Consider the following 19,825-nt stretch of genomic DNA (forward strand, 5'->3'; position numbering starts at 1 on the left):
CTTCTATAAAATTATTAGCTTCACATTTCCAACTTTTAATTCCTCCAAAAATTGGCCCCATTTGATTTTCATTGTAAGCGCCTCACTGCAACTTCAGTTTTTGCTTTTTTAAAGATAAGGTCGGATGAGTCAAAATATTTTGTCGCAATTAACATTATGCCACAAATGCTGTCTATTGAGCTTAACTTGTATTGAACATGGAATATTCCTTTTTATTAAGTTATTATGAAAAGAATGTGTTTTTTTTTCAATAAAAATAAAACTTTCATTAAAACATATAACATCTACATTTGTAAACTTGCAAAGAGGGTGCTGGATATGTAGTTGCTGCATCCAATTTTGCACCAATATTTCTGAAGTTGTAGCTCCAGAAGCAAGCCAGCATATATTTTGCCCCATCCTCTACCATTAGCATACAGTCTCTTAAGTATTGACTTGGAGTAGGAACTCTTATCTCTCTTACCCATGGCTCCCATCCTCAGAGGTGCCAGATGACAGGATAATTGGATAATTGCTTTCTGGCACATGCATCAAGTCGTACGAAATTGAGTTACATACATCTTTCTTCCCATGGAAATATCGGCATCATCAGAAAGAGACGGAAAGCTATACCTTTCTCCCCTCTCAGCACTTCCGCCACCTTAATGCCAGCGGTGAGTGGAGGAGATGCAGTCATAATTACAGAACACAATGCCTGGCCATGGAGAACTCTACTTGCCACACAATGAGGGTAACACCTGCGCTTTCAATGGAGGGGCTTTGCTTTACATCCAAGTGTGGGAGTTGAAGCCCAGCATTTGGACATGTGCTTGGTGGAGAGAGTCCTGCAAAACTGGCGTTTTCATGTGTAATCTCTTCCCGCACTGTTCTACTCTGACAAACCCACGTGTCTTTATTCCATTGTGTCTTAGGCTTCTGATAGATGCGTACAGTAATGACTCGAGAGGACTGTTCATGGAGTTGTAAAGAATGTAATATGCGTTTATGCAAAGTACGGGCTAGTTAAAGGAAGCTTTCACTCCAGTGCCACCAAGAACTGCCTCATTAAGCTTTCTCGCGCTCAATTCACTGGATTAATATTTTACGTCTTGTGGTTTGAATGCCAGAATGGAAATGCCTTTTTCACACATGGTACATTAGGTTGTAGTCCAAACCCAAAAAGGTAATACATGTACAAAAATGTTATTTATTACATGTTATGGACCGTAGCACATTGCTTTTTGGACTTTTTTCAAATTTCAAATTTAAGGTCAATCGAACCTGGAACTGCACAAAAACATCTAGTGTGACATTTGTTGTAACAAAATGTTCTCCTGTTTTTATTTGCAGGAACACCTATCACAAAAAAAGTACATCGTAGACATGACGGACAGCAGCATGCCCTCAGAGAATGCAAAAGATGCAGAAGAGAGGCAGAAAGCTCGAAAAAAGGCCAAGAAACTGCGGGCACGCATGAACTCAAGGTGATGCATCCCTTCTTTCTTTCTTTCTTTCTTTCTTTCACTCTCTCTCTCGTCTGTCTCTCCCTCTCTCTGTGTGGCTTGAGGGTGGTGTTGCTGTACGTGAGAGCTTTATGAGTGACAAGGAGATTGAGAGCAGAGGCGATGTGCATCCCGGCTGTCCGCAAGGCAACACTGATGAGCTTAATTTATGGCCACTCTCTGTGATTGGGGAGGAAAAATTGAGAATCGATCTGTTAGACCCCCCCATTTTCACCTGTTAAGAGCTTTTTTCCTAATTGGTTGCCACCACGCTGCCAAAACTGAAGGCTTCACTAGTATACAATAGTATGTTAAACTATGTGTAAAGCATGCCTGTTTTCCTCTCTTCCAACTATTGATTTTTAAATGAAGTATCAAAGAAAATCGATAGTAATCAACAAATAGGAGGGAACGCGTCGCAGTGTCAGATCCTAGACCTGGGCACTATCAATTTTGCCTCCTGTCACAATTGTTGTTTGTGTATGTGTATCAGTGCAAGTATGAGAGTAAATGTGGTATGGTTGTTTGTCAGTTCAGCTGAAGGTAGGGTTAACAGCAGCAGAGTTGGTATGAGATTAGTCTATACTAAAAGTCAGTGTCTTTTTATAAAACTTTACGTTCACGTGACTACCTTAAGCTGATAATCGTCACTCTGTGTGATTTGTGTATTAGGGGGGCTTTTGTGAAGTTTTAGTTAAGGACCTGTCCTTCAGCAGATGGTTAAGACAATCATTTTAACAGTAAGGCATGGGTATTGATTGTTTTTTAAATCGTTTTATGTACAAACTTTAGGAATTCCTATATAAGTCAATAATAAATGTAATTTCTATGTTAGTAACAATATTTTACAATATTAGTAAGTTACGCACGTTCGTACGTTTTAATAAAATTCCTCTTGTAGATAACAATATTAGTAGATTTTGTAATGAAATTTCATTGTAAGTTGTAATGGCATTTCCACGTTTGTAAATTTTGATACAATTTCTACATTATAGATAATAAAAATGTGTTAGTTGTAATGAAATATCTCTTTTTGTAAGATGTAATACAGTTTATCTGCTGTAGATAAAGATATTAGTAAGTTGTAATGACATTTCTACGTTCGTATGTTTTAATACAATTTTTACGTTATAGATAACAATAAGTAGTAAGTTGTAATGAAATTTCAACATCCGATGTAATGAAATTTCTACGTTATAGATAATGATATTTGTAAGTTGTAATGAAATTTCAACGTATGTTGTAATTTCATTTCCGCGTTCGTTGTAATGGCATTTCCACGTAAGTTTTTAATAAAATTTCTTCATTATAGATGGATGGTATTTGTAAGATGTAATGAAATGTCAATGTCCGTTGTAATGGCATTTCCACGTTTGTAAGTTTTAATACAATTTTTACATTATAGATAACAATATTTGTAAGTTGTTTCAACATTCGTTGTTATGAAATTTCAACATCCGATGTATTGAAATTTCTATATTATAGATAATGATATTTGTAAGTTGTAATGAAATTTCAAGGCTAGTTGTAAAGAAATGTGTCTGTTGTAATGATATTTCAACTTATTTATTTTGTAGATAACTATATTTGTTCATTTAGTTACTTGTAATGATATTTCTACGTTAGTTGTAATGATATTTCAATGTTTCAATAACATTTATTTTGTAGAGAACGATATTTGTTCATTTAGTTACTTGTAATGATATTTCTACGTTAGTTGTAATGATATTTCAACGTTTCAATAACATTTATTTTGTAGAGAATGATATTTGTTTGTTTGTAATACATTTTCTACATTAGTTTTAATAAATATTTTGTTACTTGTAATGATATTTCAACATTAGTAAGTTTCAATAAAATTTCTGTTGTAGATAACAATAATTTGTAATGAAGTTGTAATGAAATTTCCACATTCGCAAGTTTCAGTAACATCTCTATGTTGTAGATAACAATATTTTGTAAGTTGTAATAACATTACTGTGTTCGTAAGATAAATTTGTCAGTTGTAGATAATAATATCAGTATGCTGTAGTGACATTTCAAAGTTGAGAATTTTGACATTGTAAGTTAGATTTGCGGTGTTAAAATTATTACAACTCAAGACTCAGAAATGGTAACTGTTGTGTTTTAACAGTTTACCAACTATCTCTGAGGTCTACTAACAGTCTCTTAACATGCAGTAGAAAGGAGACCTACAGTCTGCTGCTCCTGAGCTCATTAATTCAGAGGTAGCTCACAGGGCAGAAAGCAGCTCTGAGCTTTGGCTGGGAGAGTGACAACATGAGCCTCCTCTGTTCTCCATCACTCCTGCACTGAGCCCCGTGACACTCACACGGTGAGGTAAAGAGGGTGAGGAGGAGAGAATGAAAGAGAGAGAACAGGCGCTACATGCTCATAAATCATGGCCGCCCACTGCCTTGGCCTGCTGAGGTTGCCGGCTCCACCACAGGGTGGAAATGAGCCGTTTTATAGGAGCACAGTGTGGCGTTTGTAAAACACTAGAGAGCTTTTCATGGCCCTCCCAGGTTGTCCTGTCTTCCAGTGTCATTGTTAAGCCCGTTCAGTCCTTGGCACTACCGTGGCGTGGAAAAAAAGCTTTGTAATTTCCTTAGCTGCACCCTGATTTACTCTTTAAATATATGGCTTGTTCTTCATGTGCAAACATGTGTGGTTTTAATTACTGTGAAAGTAGCATGTCCGCCTGTGTCTGCATTGGATGTTGGCTGTGAACTTTTGGAATCTCTCTCACCTCATTTCTCGCTCTTGAAGTATAGTTCACCCAAAAACAAATTATTTTCAAATCGACTACTCTAAAAAGAAACCAACCTTCAGAAAAGGGGAAAAAAAGATGTTTATGCGACCAATTTAAAATACTTAATCTATTCCAAATCTGAAGCTAAATTCCACTGAAAAGGGGCAATGTGCTAGCCTTGCATTATCATCAATGTACATTAAATATAGAACATGACACGCAGTCACTGAATCAATGTTAGCAAATATTTAACAGGCATATTTATTGAAAACAATTGAGTGAATAGTGCAAGACCAATACAGCAACCCAGCCTGTTCTAAACGGAATTCACAACGTAAAAATTACTAAACATATTAAAACAGTCAGGAAATAATTAACAGGTAGGCTAAGCCAAAGTGCAGCCTCTGTAAAAATATAAAGCCAAATGTGAATGTGTAAAAATGATGGTCAGTTTAATGGGGGAAATAATATCCAACAAGTAATTCCAGTGTCGACAAGCAGCATTAGAACCATTTAGTCAACTAGTCTCACACATCCCTAAAAAAGTACTGGGCTGTTAACCGCTGCTCCCTGATCAGTCAGATTTGGGAACAAATTAGACCAATTGTGTGAACTATTAATCCATTCATTTAAAGATGTGACTCAAAAATGTGATTCGTTCATTTATTGGACTTCATGACTGCACTCATGAACCAAAGAAAACTCATATCAGTTTTAGGGTTTTAGTGGATAAATATTTTGGTCTGCTCCTCAGACAGTAGCTATCATATGGAGACTTTGAGTTGTTGGATGGACAACTTCTATGACAAATTATACTTTTATGGAGCTTTTTTGTGATTGTGAAGCTTGACAGCTTCAGTCCTCATTCAGTTTCATTATTTCGAAAAGAGTGCCTAAGATTTTGTTAAAAATGTCTAGTTTTGTGTGCCACAGCAGCAGGTTATACAGGTTTGGTTTGGAAATACATGAGGTTGAATAATAACAGAATTTTCATTTTTGGGTGAACTATTCCTTTAATTCTTTCCTTCTCTCTGATGGCTTTTCTTTCTTGTTTGGCTGTGTGTGTTGCTTGTCTTTTTCCACAGGCATGAGAACAGTGTGTTGATTTACCTTAGAGATGGGGCGGCACACAAAAGACCCCCTGTTCAGCACCCCCAGAGGCTTTCACTTTACTCACTCAGACAAAATATTCCAAATAGAAAGACAGATAGGAAGGTAGGGTACAGAACTACAAGGAAATTATGGATACATTTTCCAGTGAGTGTCCTTACAGGGCACCAGTAAACCTGGGCACAGGGTAGGCTATAGCTCTGCCCATATGGCCACAGTCCCCTGATTCTCACAAATATTTTTTTTTTCACACAAATACTATTTGTGGGGGGGAAGGGCTTTTTCACTTTTTATTGATGGCGAAGAGTGAATAGGAAATGGGGAGAATGTTGTAAGCTGTAAACAAACTCCATGCCTCCAGAAAGATTATCATGGATTAGTGGTCCTATCCCATACAAGGCCATCAATAGCAGCCTTTCCACTATCTAGACAAATGCGGGCGTGCCATGGCCAGTTGCGTTCCCACGGTTACTGCCGGGGCTTCATTGTGCTGTCTCAGGGCCAATTTCCTTTGCCCCACCAATTACCCTTGTGCCAAACAAAGTCAACTCTAATTGAGGTGGGGTCAATGACAAAGTCAGAGTTTCACTGAATCAGGTCTTGTTTGCTAGCTAATGTTTACAAACGATACAAAAATTTTAACTTAATATTCTAGATAACATGATACCTCAGCGTGAGCTTCCCTCTTGCTTGTGAAATGGGCAGGGTGTGTGACGTTGGCACCAAGGCGGCTTATTAACGGTGGGTTTTAGGGCAACGCTGCAGGCCTAATTGTCCAATTGTGGGAATCGGGAATCGATTTTGGTCTTGGGCTCGAGGTCTGAGTCTATTGGCTCCGGCCCGGTAGTGGAAAAGCAGCTAATTTAGTTCACTGGGCTTAAGACAAAAAAAATGTGAGGGTGGGGCCACACCTCTGGGGCTCAATGAGAAGGCTAGATCATAGTTGGCCTTACCTTGTCAGAGGGCCCAGATCAATGTTCCCGGTTGTCTCTAACATCTTCCCTGGTCCCAAATGACTACTTCAATCCTTGCGTATTTGAGTCTACACTTTGGTGACATGCCACATAGATTGTTGGATAGCAATCCACTCTAAAGTCTGTATCAGGGTGGGCAATCCTAAAATGACAAATGGGACACCTTTTGGTCTTGTGACATCACAGAAACATACAGGTGATGGCCACAAAACTACCAGTTCACTTTAGGTGCACCATTTGGACCCAAATGGGGCTCCTATGTATTCAAACCTTGGTGACTTATGTTGCATTTACACTAGTGCTTTTGGTGCACACTCAGGTTCATTTGATATAGAAGTTTGGTTTGTTTGGTTGGTGTAAATACTGTTTTCCAAACTGGTGCACACCCGCCAACTGCATCCAAGTCTACTTGAGAAGGTGGCCTGGGGTTCGGTTGTCTTCAGAGAGCAGCTCACATTCTGCACGTTTAATGCATCCGGATGAGACCAACGCAAGTGCTGTTCTGTTCATGTAAAGTTTTTGGTGGAAATCCAAAGAGACAAATACGTCAATAGCCCAATGAAACTTCTCATTTTCAGTTGTTACCTAGTTACAGTGGTAAACAGCTGCCACTCTTGGTGCTCATGTTGATGACCCAATCATCCCGTAGTTAAGATATAATCAGAAACCTGCAGATTCAGGAGGCTGGGGGAAGAATACAAACTCAAATTCTAACCTAGCAACCAAACCAAGTTTTAATACACCCTAAATGCAGGGTGGTAGTCAGGTGGTAGTCTAGTCTAGTAGGCAATTGTGAGGGTTTGACAAAAGGGTGTTTTGAGGAAAAGGTTCTTGTGAGCACCCGTCTGAATCATAAAATGACGAATGGGGTGACCTACAATGTCATGGACTTCAAGGAAAACAAAGGATACTAGACTGCAAGTGTGCCATTTGGGACAGGCGTATGAGCATGTGTGCTTAAACACTAGACCAAAGCGCTGACTTTAAGACACTTGGACTCTGCTTACCATTGACCTTTATTTACCATCAGGTGCATGTAAATCTTTCCAATCTCGGCATGTGTCCAATATTTATTCTACATATAACCCCTTATATATGTTTTTAGAATTTATAGACTGATCCAACTTCATTCCTCTCTGTGCATGTGTTCCACAGGTTACAGTTTTCCCTCCCTTTTTTATTCTTTTATTCATCATCAGTCAAATTACGTTCCATTTGATTGAGAGCCTCTCAGATGCTAAATTAAAATATTGCACAGCCAAATGTTTTCTGTAATTGGGAGTGCAAAATGCCTGAGCCTCCCATTGCACATTTTAAATAGATACATATTTGTTTTCTTTTTTATCCGTCTGGAGTCATTGATGGTTTTACAGTCAGTTGAGGGAGGGGTCGGTCTGCGTCCAGCATGAGCAGAGGTGAATAGTGGGGCACATTGTGATGAATTGATGATTAGCTCTGCTTTGTAGCCCTCCCATAGCTGGTTACTAATATTTATGGTGCCAGGCCTGTTTCATGGGGCCTGCCGCGTTCAAAGATTGATGGGCCGGCAATTGTCCCTCCGTTTAACCCGTGCAGGCGTAAAGCTGTCATAGAGGTATATTGTAATCTGGAGGATAAGGACGAGGCCAGGTATGGTTCACACTGTTTCACCAAGCACACCGCCATTTGGAGTCTCCATGTCAGTTAGGATTGTTCTGTTCCTCAGACTATATCAGAATTGGCCTTCATTGTTTATGGGGAATGCGGTGATACCTTCACCCCAAAGAGATGGGGTCAACAAGTGTCCTTAAAAATGTCCCTATCAGTCCAACAGTTTTAGTAGTCAAGAGAAATATTTACTTTGGTATGCCCCAGTGGCCTTTCTCCAGAACTCTTTGACACATTATAGAATTTTTCGACTACCTTGACCCAGCATCTGCTGCAGGCATTTGATCTTTTACCAAATGTTTAGCTTTACCAGTGATTAGATGCTCGACTTAACTTTATTGATTTTAACACACCACCCCATATAAAAAAAACAATTCAACCTTGCAATTTTGTTTTATCTTGGTAGATGTACATTAATTTCATTGTCCAACATGTTCAACTAGATTTATTTAATTTATTTTTTTACATTTTACGTTTTGCTTTAATTGTTTTAGTGGCAGAGTTTAAAGAGGATGAGTTTTTAGACTCTAGTGTACTGTGCTATATTATAGCATGCCCAGTGTGACCGTTACTGTCAGCACAGTAAGACCCTGTCATAGAAGATGTGTCTCTAAATTCATCCTCTATCCAGCTCTGCCATGATAGCATCAAATCACCACTTTGTAACAAATTCACTGCATTTAACAATAAGGCAATCACTGTCGGACTGAATGGAAAAATGCTGTTATCTTGATGCGCATTTCCAAATTTAACCCCTTGTGGGCCCATTTTTGCATCCATCTGTGCTGTTTTTCAGACAAGCACTGTCTTTGACTTTCGCACTGTGTATCACTGTTTTTTTCTGCGGCTTATGCAGGAGTTTTTTTTTTAAGCTGTCAAGTTTAACAGTTAAAAATGCAATTTTGAGACACCTGCGTTGTGCTCTGTTTGTGGCACTGTGACTAGCTTTTTTTAGCACAAGAGCGCATTACTGGTGCTGTAAGCGATTTTTAGCATTCTGAAGCTTTCACGTGACTGAGCTGTTGAAATAGCCACGCCCCCTCATTCCAAAACCCCACCCTCCAAATATAATTTTGAGACCAATACCGAGCAAAAGGGCTGCATTGTTTGTTCCTGTGGCCGTCAAATTCAAGTGACGCATAGTGCCCTCAACTGTGAAACATTATGGATTATAGCCTCAATTATCCACTTCAAATACAGCACTATGACAATGAGCAAAATGATTGACAGGTGAAAAGTTATACGAGTGTGTGTATACGAGTGTGTGTGTGTGTGTGTGTGTGTGTGTGTGTGTGTGTGTATATATATGTGTGTATATATATATATATATATATATATATATATATATATTTATTTATTTATTTATTTATTTATTTATTTATTTATTTATTTATTTATTTATTTATTTATTTTGCTCATCCCTATGAGAAACATGCTTGCATTGTTTAAGTTAGTAAGCAATGAAAACCTCTCCCAGTTATACTAAACCCAAAGCACCTGCAAATGAACTTTAAATTCACTCCAAAATCAAACTATTAATCTTTTGAGGTTGATCTGGTCCTTACTTTCTCTGACCACTCAACTTTCAGTGTTCTCTTCCGGAAAGAGAGTTTGTCAGCTCCTGAACATCCATCAAAGTTTTTTTTTTCCAGAAGCTGATCGATCATTCTTATCTGACAGAGCAGGATGCGTGATTGTCAGGAATTTTGCTTGGTGGCCAACACACCAGTTTTCCTGTGCTGACTGACAGCAAACATTATTTTGGGCTCTGACTCTGGTCCTCATGATAGGATGTAAAGGGGGTAATTCACAAGCAACTACCAATCACTCCTATTTATTTAACATTTCTGGATTTAGTTGAGTAAATGAAAATCTGCCATCATTTACTCAGCCTCTTGTTGTTCCAAACGTGTGGGAACCCTGTAAATATATATTTTGTGGTCCACAGAAGAAAGTCCTACAAGTTTGTAACAACAAAACAATACCGGGGTGTGTAAAACACAATTTGACACAATTCAAATTTTTGGGTGAACTATCCCTTTAAATATTGTATCCATCAGAGAGTTTGTCATGTCCCGCTGTGAAACAACATAGCCTGCTGTGAAGAGTGTTTTTGACTCGTTCATGCTTGTTAGTTTGTGATTGCTGCTAGTGTGGCCCAAAGACTAAATAAACAGTTTAAGGCTTAGCTTGACCTCTTGACTTTTCCTTTGTTTCCGCACGTCGTCTTATCTCCTCATGTCTTCAGGCTGACAGCCATCAGGCTCCTCTGTTGCTCTCTTTCTGTTTTTCTCTCCTTCTCTTTCTGACAAACTTGTTTGTCTTTCTCTTTCAGGGCTAAGGAGTATGAGACATGCATGGAAGCCAAGACACAGATCCCCGACTCTCCTTACAAGGCAAAGTAAGCTCCCGGTTACAGTTTTTGATCGTATACCCAAGCTAACGTCTTCTACAGAGTGCTCCTGTGTTTTTAAAACTCTGTTTCAAATGATGCCAGGATTGGTCTTACCTTAATTGAACTTTTGTAGTTTGGCCCGTTAGATAATGTAATACTGATAGCTAAGCAATGTAGGCAGGAATATCTCTTAAGTTTTATTATTCTTGCTGTTTTACTTTGTGTGGGTCAGGTTTGTTATCTTTTGGTCCCTGCAACAATAAAACTTAAAAATTGCAGGTTCTATCATTTCAGATGCATATTTAAGATGTAAAACCTGAAATCCCCTACATTGTGCAGACCTTTCAACGGCCCCCATGTAGAAAACGGTTTAATGAATGGAATAAATGATGTCTTAATTACAATCTAAAAATGCCAAAAGATTCTGTAAGGTGTAGGGTTAGGGTATAGCAAGAATAATTGGGATAATCCAATGAAAATATGTCCAGGTCACAAAAAACAACAACAACAAAAAAAAAAAAAAAAACAGTATATTTTGCATGAAATATATATTTTTTTTATTGACATTTTTTTATGAACAAATTATTTACATCATTCAACATTTTTATTTTATAATTTTTGCATTATTATTATTATTATTATTGTTTTGCGTGCGTAATTGTGATGAAAATGTCACAATGCAAAAGCTCTAAATAGTCCTAAAATAGGCTTAATATTTTAGCTGAATTTTCTTTCGTATTTCTTTCTTTTGATTTTAAGGTGAAATATGACCCGGACGTGTTCTTGACATGTTTTGTGAACGTTATTCAATTAGCTTTTAAAGTCAACTCACCATAATATAAAAACAAACATGTTTAGTTGTGTGTGTTTGTGTTTGCTTCCAGGCTCCAGCGTCTGGTAAAGGACCTGGTAAAGCAACAGCAGGGTCAGGACAGCGGCCAGTGGGCAAGTAATAAAGTGTCTGGCCTGGACAGAACCCTGGGAGAAATCTCACGAATTTTGGAGAAACAGGTTTGTGCAGATCTCTATCTTTCTTGCTCAAGACAGAGTTCAGCAGTTTCACCTATTCATAATTCTAAAGGAAACGGACATATTCTTGAACAGACACCAGCACCTCAGAGCATTTTATTTTGTGCTCATGCTCTGAGGAATGTTGCTGCACACATAATCAGTAAAATCCACAAAATATCGGATCTTGATGAAACATAAAAAAACTGGTTCGAGTAAACCACTCATCACTTTTTTAAATAAATGTTTATACTTGAATAATTACTTGAAAAACGATTAAGCAAGGTTTACTTAATGGAGGAATGCTTAAATGGCTACATGCCGTTGTTTTCATTTGTTATTATTATATTGCTTATGTTATTATTGTAAATGAATAGATTCATATAAATTAATAATGCATACAATTAATATAATGTATACATATTTTATATATATATATATATCTTTTAATGAAAGGCGTGTGTTCAATGGCATACAACTTTTTAATATATTTAGTAGTTTTTATAACACATTTTTCTTTAATAATAATTATTTGGACAAACGTTACACAATGTTTACTTGGTGGAGCAATAATTGAAGAGGTTCATGCCATTTTTTTTTGTTTATCACATTACTAATAACTATATAACTCGTGTGTAGTAAGTGTTTTTGTAAGTCACTTGGGATAAATATGTCTGCTTAATTAATAAATGAAATAAATGACTAATATTGCAAATTAAATCATTTATAAATATTATTAATAAATATTGAACTTTAAAAAAAATGAGTGTGTACAATAGCATATTTATGCTGTGGTATTTAGAATCATGAAATTTCACTGGGATTAGTATAGACTACTTGTATTGTGATGACATGACAACGCTACATCACAGAGAGAGCAAAGCTCTTTTTTTTTTTTTACTCGACAAAGCTGAATGGTTATATGATGTCTTTACTGCTTTGTTAACTCTCAGTCACAGTTTTGGAATAATCAAGAGCTTGGGAGCTTTATTGTCTAAAGTCTAGTCTATGTGGATTGAATGTGTGTCCGTGCGTGTGTGTATTTGTGGAGGGATTTGACTTGAAGATAACCTCCAGGCTGCTCTCAACACCGACTCCCCTGAACTGCAAGGCTTTGGCTGCAGTCCTCCCCGTCTCGCAGTCTATGCAGAGTATCGCTTTCCATCCGCAACTCTCTGCCCTTGGTTATTTGGTAATGAGGGCCAGATTAGGTGCTTGTTTTCACTGCCGCAGATGTTATTAATTGGCATAGCTCCCCGTTAGTTAAACAGCCAAACATGTTTCCAAGCTCTTGGCTGGCCTTGCTGGCTACTGTTGTGCATTGTGGCTTTTATAAAATTTTGTATTTGTATTAATTGATTTATTTAATCAGGGAAAATACACATTAAGAAACATAATATCAATGTAAAATGTGCCAGATTTAGCCAAGAGGGCCTATTTTCATCTGTAGTCCCTGGGCAGGTTGATGTTAAATACGAGAGAGAGAACACATTCATATTTTTATGTGATCTGTGATTGTGTTTTTTCCCCTCAAATTTTCCACAAATTTAAATTCATAACCAAAATATTACACTAAATACCTAATAAATGTTGACCGTTTTGATTTGACTACATTTTTGTATTGTTTAGAGAAACCACCGTGACTTGTTTGATCTTTTAATTCTATTGGAAGTCCATTCCAGTCATGGGTTCCTCTAAAAGCAAAGGATAATTGACTAGACATACTTGTTCTCAATGGTACGCTACCATCACCCCTTGTACCATCTCTTGTTTACCTTCCTGTTATTTTATAAATTTACTCCTTGAATATGGGTGGAGCAAAACCATTCAGAATCTTAAAAACCAACACTAAATCAGCACATTTTATCAGATGTTCCCAGCTCAAATAAGAATACTTAATTAAAATCCCACAGTGATGGAAACTATTTGACCTTTTGTCTAATACCTTAAGAGCTTGCTTATAGACCGTTTCAACTGGTTTAAGAATGGACTTGCATGTTTGTGTCCAAGTACATTTACATTTATGCATTTGGCAGATGCTTTTATCCAAAGCGACTTGCAGTGCACTTATTACAGGGACAATCCCCCCGGAGTAACCTGGAGTTAAGGGCCTTGCTCAAGGGCCCAACAGTGGCATCTTGGTGGTGCTGGGGCTTGAACCCCCAACCTTCTGATCAGTAACCCTGAGCCTCAACCACTGAGCCACCACTGCCCCAAGTAGTCATGCAATATGTAATATGTGTAATAATCATAGCATTCATGAATAATACTACGGTCTTTAGATAACTGTTTCTAATTAATCTAAATTTGGCTAGATTGACTTTCACTGAATTCACAACTTTCTTCACATGTTTTTTAAAGAAAGCTGAGGATCAATTATTAATCCTAAATATTTAAATTCTTGTACTACATCAAGCTTCTGTCCCTGGACATGTACATCAATCAGCCACTATATTAAAACCACCTGTCTAATATTGTGTAGGTCCCCCTCGTGCCGCCAAAACAGCGCCAACCCTCATTCTTCTCACCACAATTGTACAGAGCGGTTATCTGAGTTACCGTAGACTTCAAACTAGTCTGGATATTCTCTGTTGACCTCTTTTATTGACAAGGTTTTTCCATCCACAGAACTGCCCCTCACGGTTTTTAGTTTTTGGTCACCATTCAGAGTAAATTTTAGAGACTGTTGTGCATGAAAATCTCAGGAGATCAGCAGTTACAGAAATACTCAAACCGAATACTCTGTTGGTGCCAGATGGGCTGGTTTCAGTATTTCTGTAACTGCTGATCTCCTGAGATTTTCACACACCACAGTCTCAGCAAGGGCCTGAAATAAGTGTTACTCTCAGTATACACACAGATCAATAACAGGAGAATAGATTGGGTACATGCCATTGTTTGCTAATGAAAGGGAACCTTAACAGTTTCCGTTGGTGACATTCTGTAATACACTCATCAAACGAAGGGATGTGTGGTTGGGTGGGAGTGGTTTTGTGGGTGGGTGAATGGAGCCTTGATGGTGTGCTGGTATTGACCAGTGGGAGGAGTCGCAGGATGTTAATGGTGTTTCTGGAGAGAGAGGAGAAAACTAAGAGACAGCAGAGGGTGGTAAAGCTGAGCTAATGTGTGAGGAGTAGGGCAGAGGGAGGAGAGAAGAATGTAAGCTCAGAGAAGGGAGTAAAAGGTACGTAATGATAAGTCATAAACCACATGTCCACTGTTGAATAATAGTGATTATACTGAATATGTTACAATGATAAGACAATTTAAGATGAATAAAAAGGACATCACCAAATGTTTCATCTTAAACTATATTAAAGGAATATTCTGGGTTGTTTTCAGCTGCATGAGCACTGGCTCTGTCGCACTTTCAAAACAACTTTTCAAAACCAATGGCTTACATTTAGGGCGGGGCTAGCTATTTTTCCTACCAAAGGAAGATGTGTGGAATTTTCAGGAAACTGTTTGAAAATGGCCATTATTTGTGTAGTTGTGTTTGGTGACAGCACTCGTTCAGGAAGTAAAGTAACCTGTGCATGTGTTTTAGCCAATGACTGCATCATTAGTTTTGACAACACATGAGGGTCCACACATTCCTAAAAGTCCCAAAAAAGTAATGAGTTGTTAGTACTACTCTGATAATACAACCAACATGTTCCATTCAACAGATTGTCTATTGTCGGACCCTTTCATCTAATCACCCTCTTCAGGCCCTGTTCTGTTTAGAAGTATCTCCGAATGACAGCTTCTTTCAAGAACATGAGTATATTTCTCGTGTACTGTCCCCAAGGCCTCCTAAATAAACTCGCTCTAGAGTTTTCCACGGAGACCTTGCTTTGAGGAACTCCCACCGTTGTTGTTTTTCTAAGTTGCTGAAATGGTGAAGTGCTTGTGGAAATGACAGCTCTTCAGACTCTTTCTTGTAGTCTTTTGGGAATAAGACTCTTAAGAGTACAGTATCTGGAGTTCATTTAGACTGTCAGTCACAGCCATGAATTCCTCCAGCCCAGTACCTGCAACACCCAGCAAAGTTCTGCATTCCACCCAGGCCTTGACACACCAAAGCCAGGCAAGTCTGTGAACCTAAGGTTCCAAATGCAGTTCCACCTCTAATCCAATGACAAAGTCAAATAAGTACCCATCTCCTCCTTCATTGGCAGTCTACGTCCACCCCTTCCTCTTCAGAGTCACCTCAAGTCAGAAGCATTTATATTATTTGACCTAACAAGCATCTCTCATGTCACTGACTAACCTACGCATTTGGGTTTTTTCGCATCTCCTTATCTGATTCAGTTTCCAATATCTCCCCTAGTTCCTCGAACAACACCAGACTCTCCACACTCCTTCTACCCCCTCAAGTACCGCAGCCTCTCCCACCCCTTCTTCCCCATGCTGCTTTTGCTTGGGCACAGTCTCCGACCTTTGCCCGCCTCTCCCTCTGAGCCCTCTAATGGTTTATTTTGTGTCAAACTAGGTTTCATTTAGTCTCCGGGAGAACTGGTTGATCGAAGAGCCTTTCCTCGTCGTTCAGGAATATTCAGGGGAGTTTCTCGTTTCTCTGATATGTGCTCCCTTACCTTAGCTGAATGAGCTCACATATTTACATTCTTCCAGAGAGTGTTTGTCACTGCTTTCAAATAAAAGCCAGGCTGAAATTGACTGCCTTTATGACACTTGAGGGACTGTCAAAAACATTCTGGGTCTGTGGAGCCCAGAATGCAGCCAGTATTTACATCTTCATTTGCAGGCTGTCAGAGGTTGGTCCCCCTTGGTTGCCAATTGGTGGCTAGCTGTACCTGATCAAGAGGCCCAAAGCTGCAGGAAGAGGCACCATTGGGCCCTCAAAGCGTTGTGGTTGTCTTAAGCCCATGTTTGATTAGTAAGGGTAAAGGAGGCTTCAAATAAATGTTGGTTGCAGTCATGCATGTGAATAGTGTAAAACTGCTTTGAAGAGAAGAATATTAGGGATTGGCTGTGTCAGAGTTACTTGAATCTTATTAAGCAAGTGACTCCTGTGTTGAAGTGTGCTTTCAAATCCACTAGGCGGCAAATCCTTTTACCACTTGCAAGCCTGAATGTCTATAGCAGGTTCCCTGGTCCTGGAGTAACCCTAAAACACATTTTGGATGTCTCCCTTTTTTGAAACCCATTTAAGGTCATTGAGCCTCTTTGAATGAGCTTATAAAGGCTAGAGCATTACAAAATTGTAAATACAATTACAAATAGTTGTATTGTCCACATATTTTGCTCAAAAGTTTTTTTTTTTTTTTCCTTAATTTTTTTCTTTTTTTCCAGCTTGATTGTTTCAGGGTCATTGAAATACATGACAAGAACCACATTTTTCAACAAGCCTATTCATACAGATGTGTGCAAGGTTATTGGGCGTTGTCTCTCTACTGTTGAAGGACAGGTTAAGTTTTAGGAATTAGCTAGCAAGTACAAAAAAGAACGTGAAATAGTTTTTGCATTCCTTCACTGTGTGCTGTCAGTATGGTAATTTTCAAACCCTAATTGTCTAGTAATTATTTTGTTCAACTTGGCTATTGCTTGTGACTGTAAGAGAGTAGAGGATTCATGTTGCCCTTCAGGTGTATGTTTGAAGAGAAAGAAGATTAAGAGTATTAAAAGAGTCTATGTTGAAAAGAATTGCCCCTGGGTGGCTGGTTTTGGAATATAAGCTTGATCAATGTTGTGGAGTTTTTCTGTGTTCTTGGTGCGATGTGAAGCGAAACACATCACTGTTTTCACTGTTTCCAGGCATGCAATGGCTTTCTTGTAAGTGTGGATTAATGCCATGTTCTAACCAGACAAGATGCAATAAGATTCCAATGACTAGCAATTTGTATGTCCTCACTGAATTTCGTATTGTTGCTTGCCTGACAAAGCACAATCAAGGCTAATCAGAACATATTGAACATACTTATGATTTAATATACAGTAACAAGCAGCAGGATTCTGGACCAGCACAACACTGCAGAAATAGAAACCATGCGATCAACGTCTCTATTAAGGCTGGTTAGGACAAAAACTCTCATTATTGTGTGCCGTTTTATAGTTAGGACTCAGTGTTAGGGTTATAGAGCATTTACTGCATTTCCAGTTTGTGACCTGTAACTGATGTTAAGGATGAAATATAAACACAACAATCCATTTCTTCAGCTTTGTTAAAAGTTCCCATAGTTCCTTTTGATTATCCATTGGATCTCATTGTTTTCCCAAAGCCAAACTCTTCCTCACAAATGTTGAAAGGAATCCCTGCAAATCCTATCTTCCATTGTGTACTTAACTCTGTGCTATTAAACCTTGAAAACACTAACTTATTACTTAACTGTCTACAATGCTCTTGTTGTAGTTTACAACTCTTTTCCTTTTCTTGTGATGTTAGCAGAGGCCTCTTCCCTAAATGGGGTCTGTGTTTACTTTACTTTGTATATTTCTGTATTTCTACTTGAGAACAAAACTCAGAGTTGTGCATAGTCTGCATGCCTAATCTCTTGTTCATTCTAAGATTCTGAGCTGTCATTGTAACCAACGGGGGCCTGTTTACATCACTGCAGCTCTTGCCCAAAGATGAATGGACCTATGATGGAACCTTGGTGAAACCTTTCCGTCAATGAACGCCCCAGCCAGTTGTTCTTCATTTGTTACAAGAGGGATGCAGCATTTTAGGAGTGTTTCCCTCCCCCTGGCTTTTCATGTTGACTAATTAGAGTGGTTTGTTGAAGGTGAACACCGACACATCCAGCCCTCCCTCCCACTTAACATGTACCATGCACCCGTGCCCTTGTCCTGGCTGGCCAGTGGAAGGCAAAGCTGCCTGACCCTTTGATTATCCCTGCATAAACGTCCACTCTTGTTAGTAATTGAATAAGATTGCTCAAGCTGTATAATTTAGATTCACTCTGCCCTAACCCTCTCCCCCACCTTCTTCTATTCCCCTAACCATCTGATCTGTCTTCGAGTCTTCTGTTCAAGTGCTCCATTATAAAAACACAGGCTCTCATCCTATTATAGTGTCAGTGGAGCCTTTGTTGAATGAGGGCGGCACACCAGGTGGATCCGACAGCACTCCTCCATTGTGCGGAATCGGGGATTAGTACCAGCTTTGCACATCACTCCCAAGCCAGTTCTGTTTATGACATGCTGTGTGATGTTTTGTCATGTTACTGTCTGGCTGGATGTTTAATGTCATTGCATGGTATCATGACCAAGTTTGAGTAGGCATGAATATACATCTGTTTTTTCTTTCTTTTTATTCTTTTATTTATTTTTTGCCAGCATTGTTCATCTCTAACCCTTCTTGCAACAGAACTAACATTTTACAGCCCCTCCTTTGTTATGTTAAGATGCTCTTTTACACGTTACACTATGTTAACACTATGCTGTGTTGACACATTATTCCTGCTATTGTAAAGGCATGCTGTTCGCATTTGAGTTTCTTCTCTGAAGTGTCCTGTTGAAAAGGTATATCAATGCCAGATGCTATGACATTATTGAGAAAGGGAAGCCCTTGGCAACACGTTAAAGTAACATTTGGTAACACCACGTAGAAGTGCACAGCAAAACCGCATATGTCCTGTTGAGGATTTAGCCTAAAATGTTGTACAGGCTTTTCTGTTTACACTAGGGCCAGTCTAATGAAATCCAGGTCTGTTGTTTCACTTGTGTTATTTTATCTTGAAAAGGCAGGATCATTTGGACTTTTACATATAGCAAATTTTTTTCAATTTGATGGACATTGTTTGTCCAATTTTCTTTTCCAGTCTATTTCCTCTATCAATATTTAATGCTTGTAGCCCAGACAGGGCGTTTCTTCCTACTTTCTATGTTTTTTTTTGTTTTTTTTTATTGGATCCATTGATAAGTAAGGTTGTTAAATTCTTTGTGTTTTATTAATCTGATGTTGATCTCATCTTTAATTCCTAAACGCTTTCCTGAACTCCTCCAGATTCCAGGTACTTTGCTCAAGACAGCAAGACAGACAGGGACAAGGCGAAACACCTCCCGCTGGACCGAGTTCCACACACCATCACTGTACAGGCCCCAGCTAACCCCTTTAAATGCCTCTTAAATAGGCCACCATGAGAGGCTAGCTCTCTTGTCTTTGGAGGGTTTGACAGGACTATGATGATGGGTGCGTTATTTAAGCTTTACAGAGGCAATGCAAACCCACTTGATGATTTACCACTGCAACCCGGGTTCGTCGTAACTATAGGTGTCATCCGGCCTGCCTACCACTCCCCCCCCATTTCTGGAGAGGAAGTCGGCGACAGCCATCTGCACCGCCGGTCTGTGGACCACCTTGAATTTAAAGGGCTGGAGAGCTAGATACCAACGGGTGATCCGGGCGTTAGTATCCTTCATGCGGTGAAGCCACTGCAGTGGGGCGTGATCCGAGCAGAGGGTGAAGGCCCGCCCCAGCAGGTAGTAACGGAGGGTGAGGACCGCCCACTTGATG

At 39.0% G+C, this 19,825-nt stretch overlaps 1 protein-coding gene across 3 annotated transcripts in view; it reads left to right on the plus strand.

The window, feature by feature from the left end:
• Window positions 1–19,825, plus strand: part of scaper (S-phase cyclin A-associated protein in the ER) — a 157,385-nt gene that overhangs the window by 66,123 nt on the left and 71,437 nt on the right. For all 3 annotated transcript variants that reach the window (XM_052119901.1, XM_052119903.1, XM_052119902.1), the window contains 3 exons: window positions 1,330–1,463; window positions 10,300–10,365; window positions 11,244–11,370. In XM_052119901.1, the coding sequence (XP_051975861.1) occupies window positions 1,330–1,463; window positions 10,300–10,365; window positions 11,244–11,370 (327 nt within the window). The remainder of the gene's footprint in view (window positions 1–1,329; window positions 1,464–10,299; window positions 10,366–11,243; window positions 11,371–19,825) is intronic.

This window comes from Xyrauchen texanus, chromosome 46 (genome assembly GCF_025860055.1).
Source record: "Xyrauchen texanus isolate HMW12.3.18 chromosome 46, RBS_HiC_50CHRs, whole genome shotgun sequence".
In the NCBI taxonomy this organism is placed as follows: Eukaryota; Metazoa; Chordata; class Actinopteri; order Cypriniformes; family Catostomidae; genus Xyrauchen; species Xyrauchen texanus.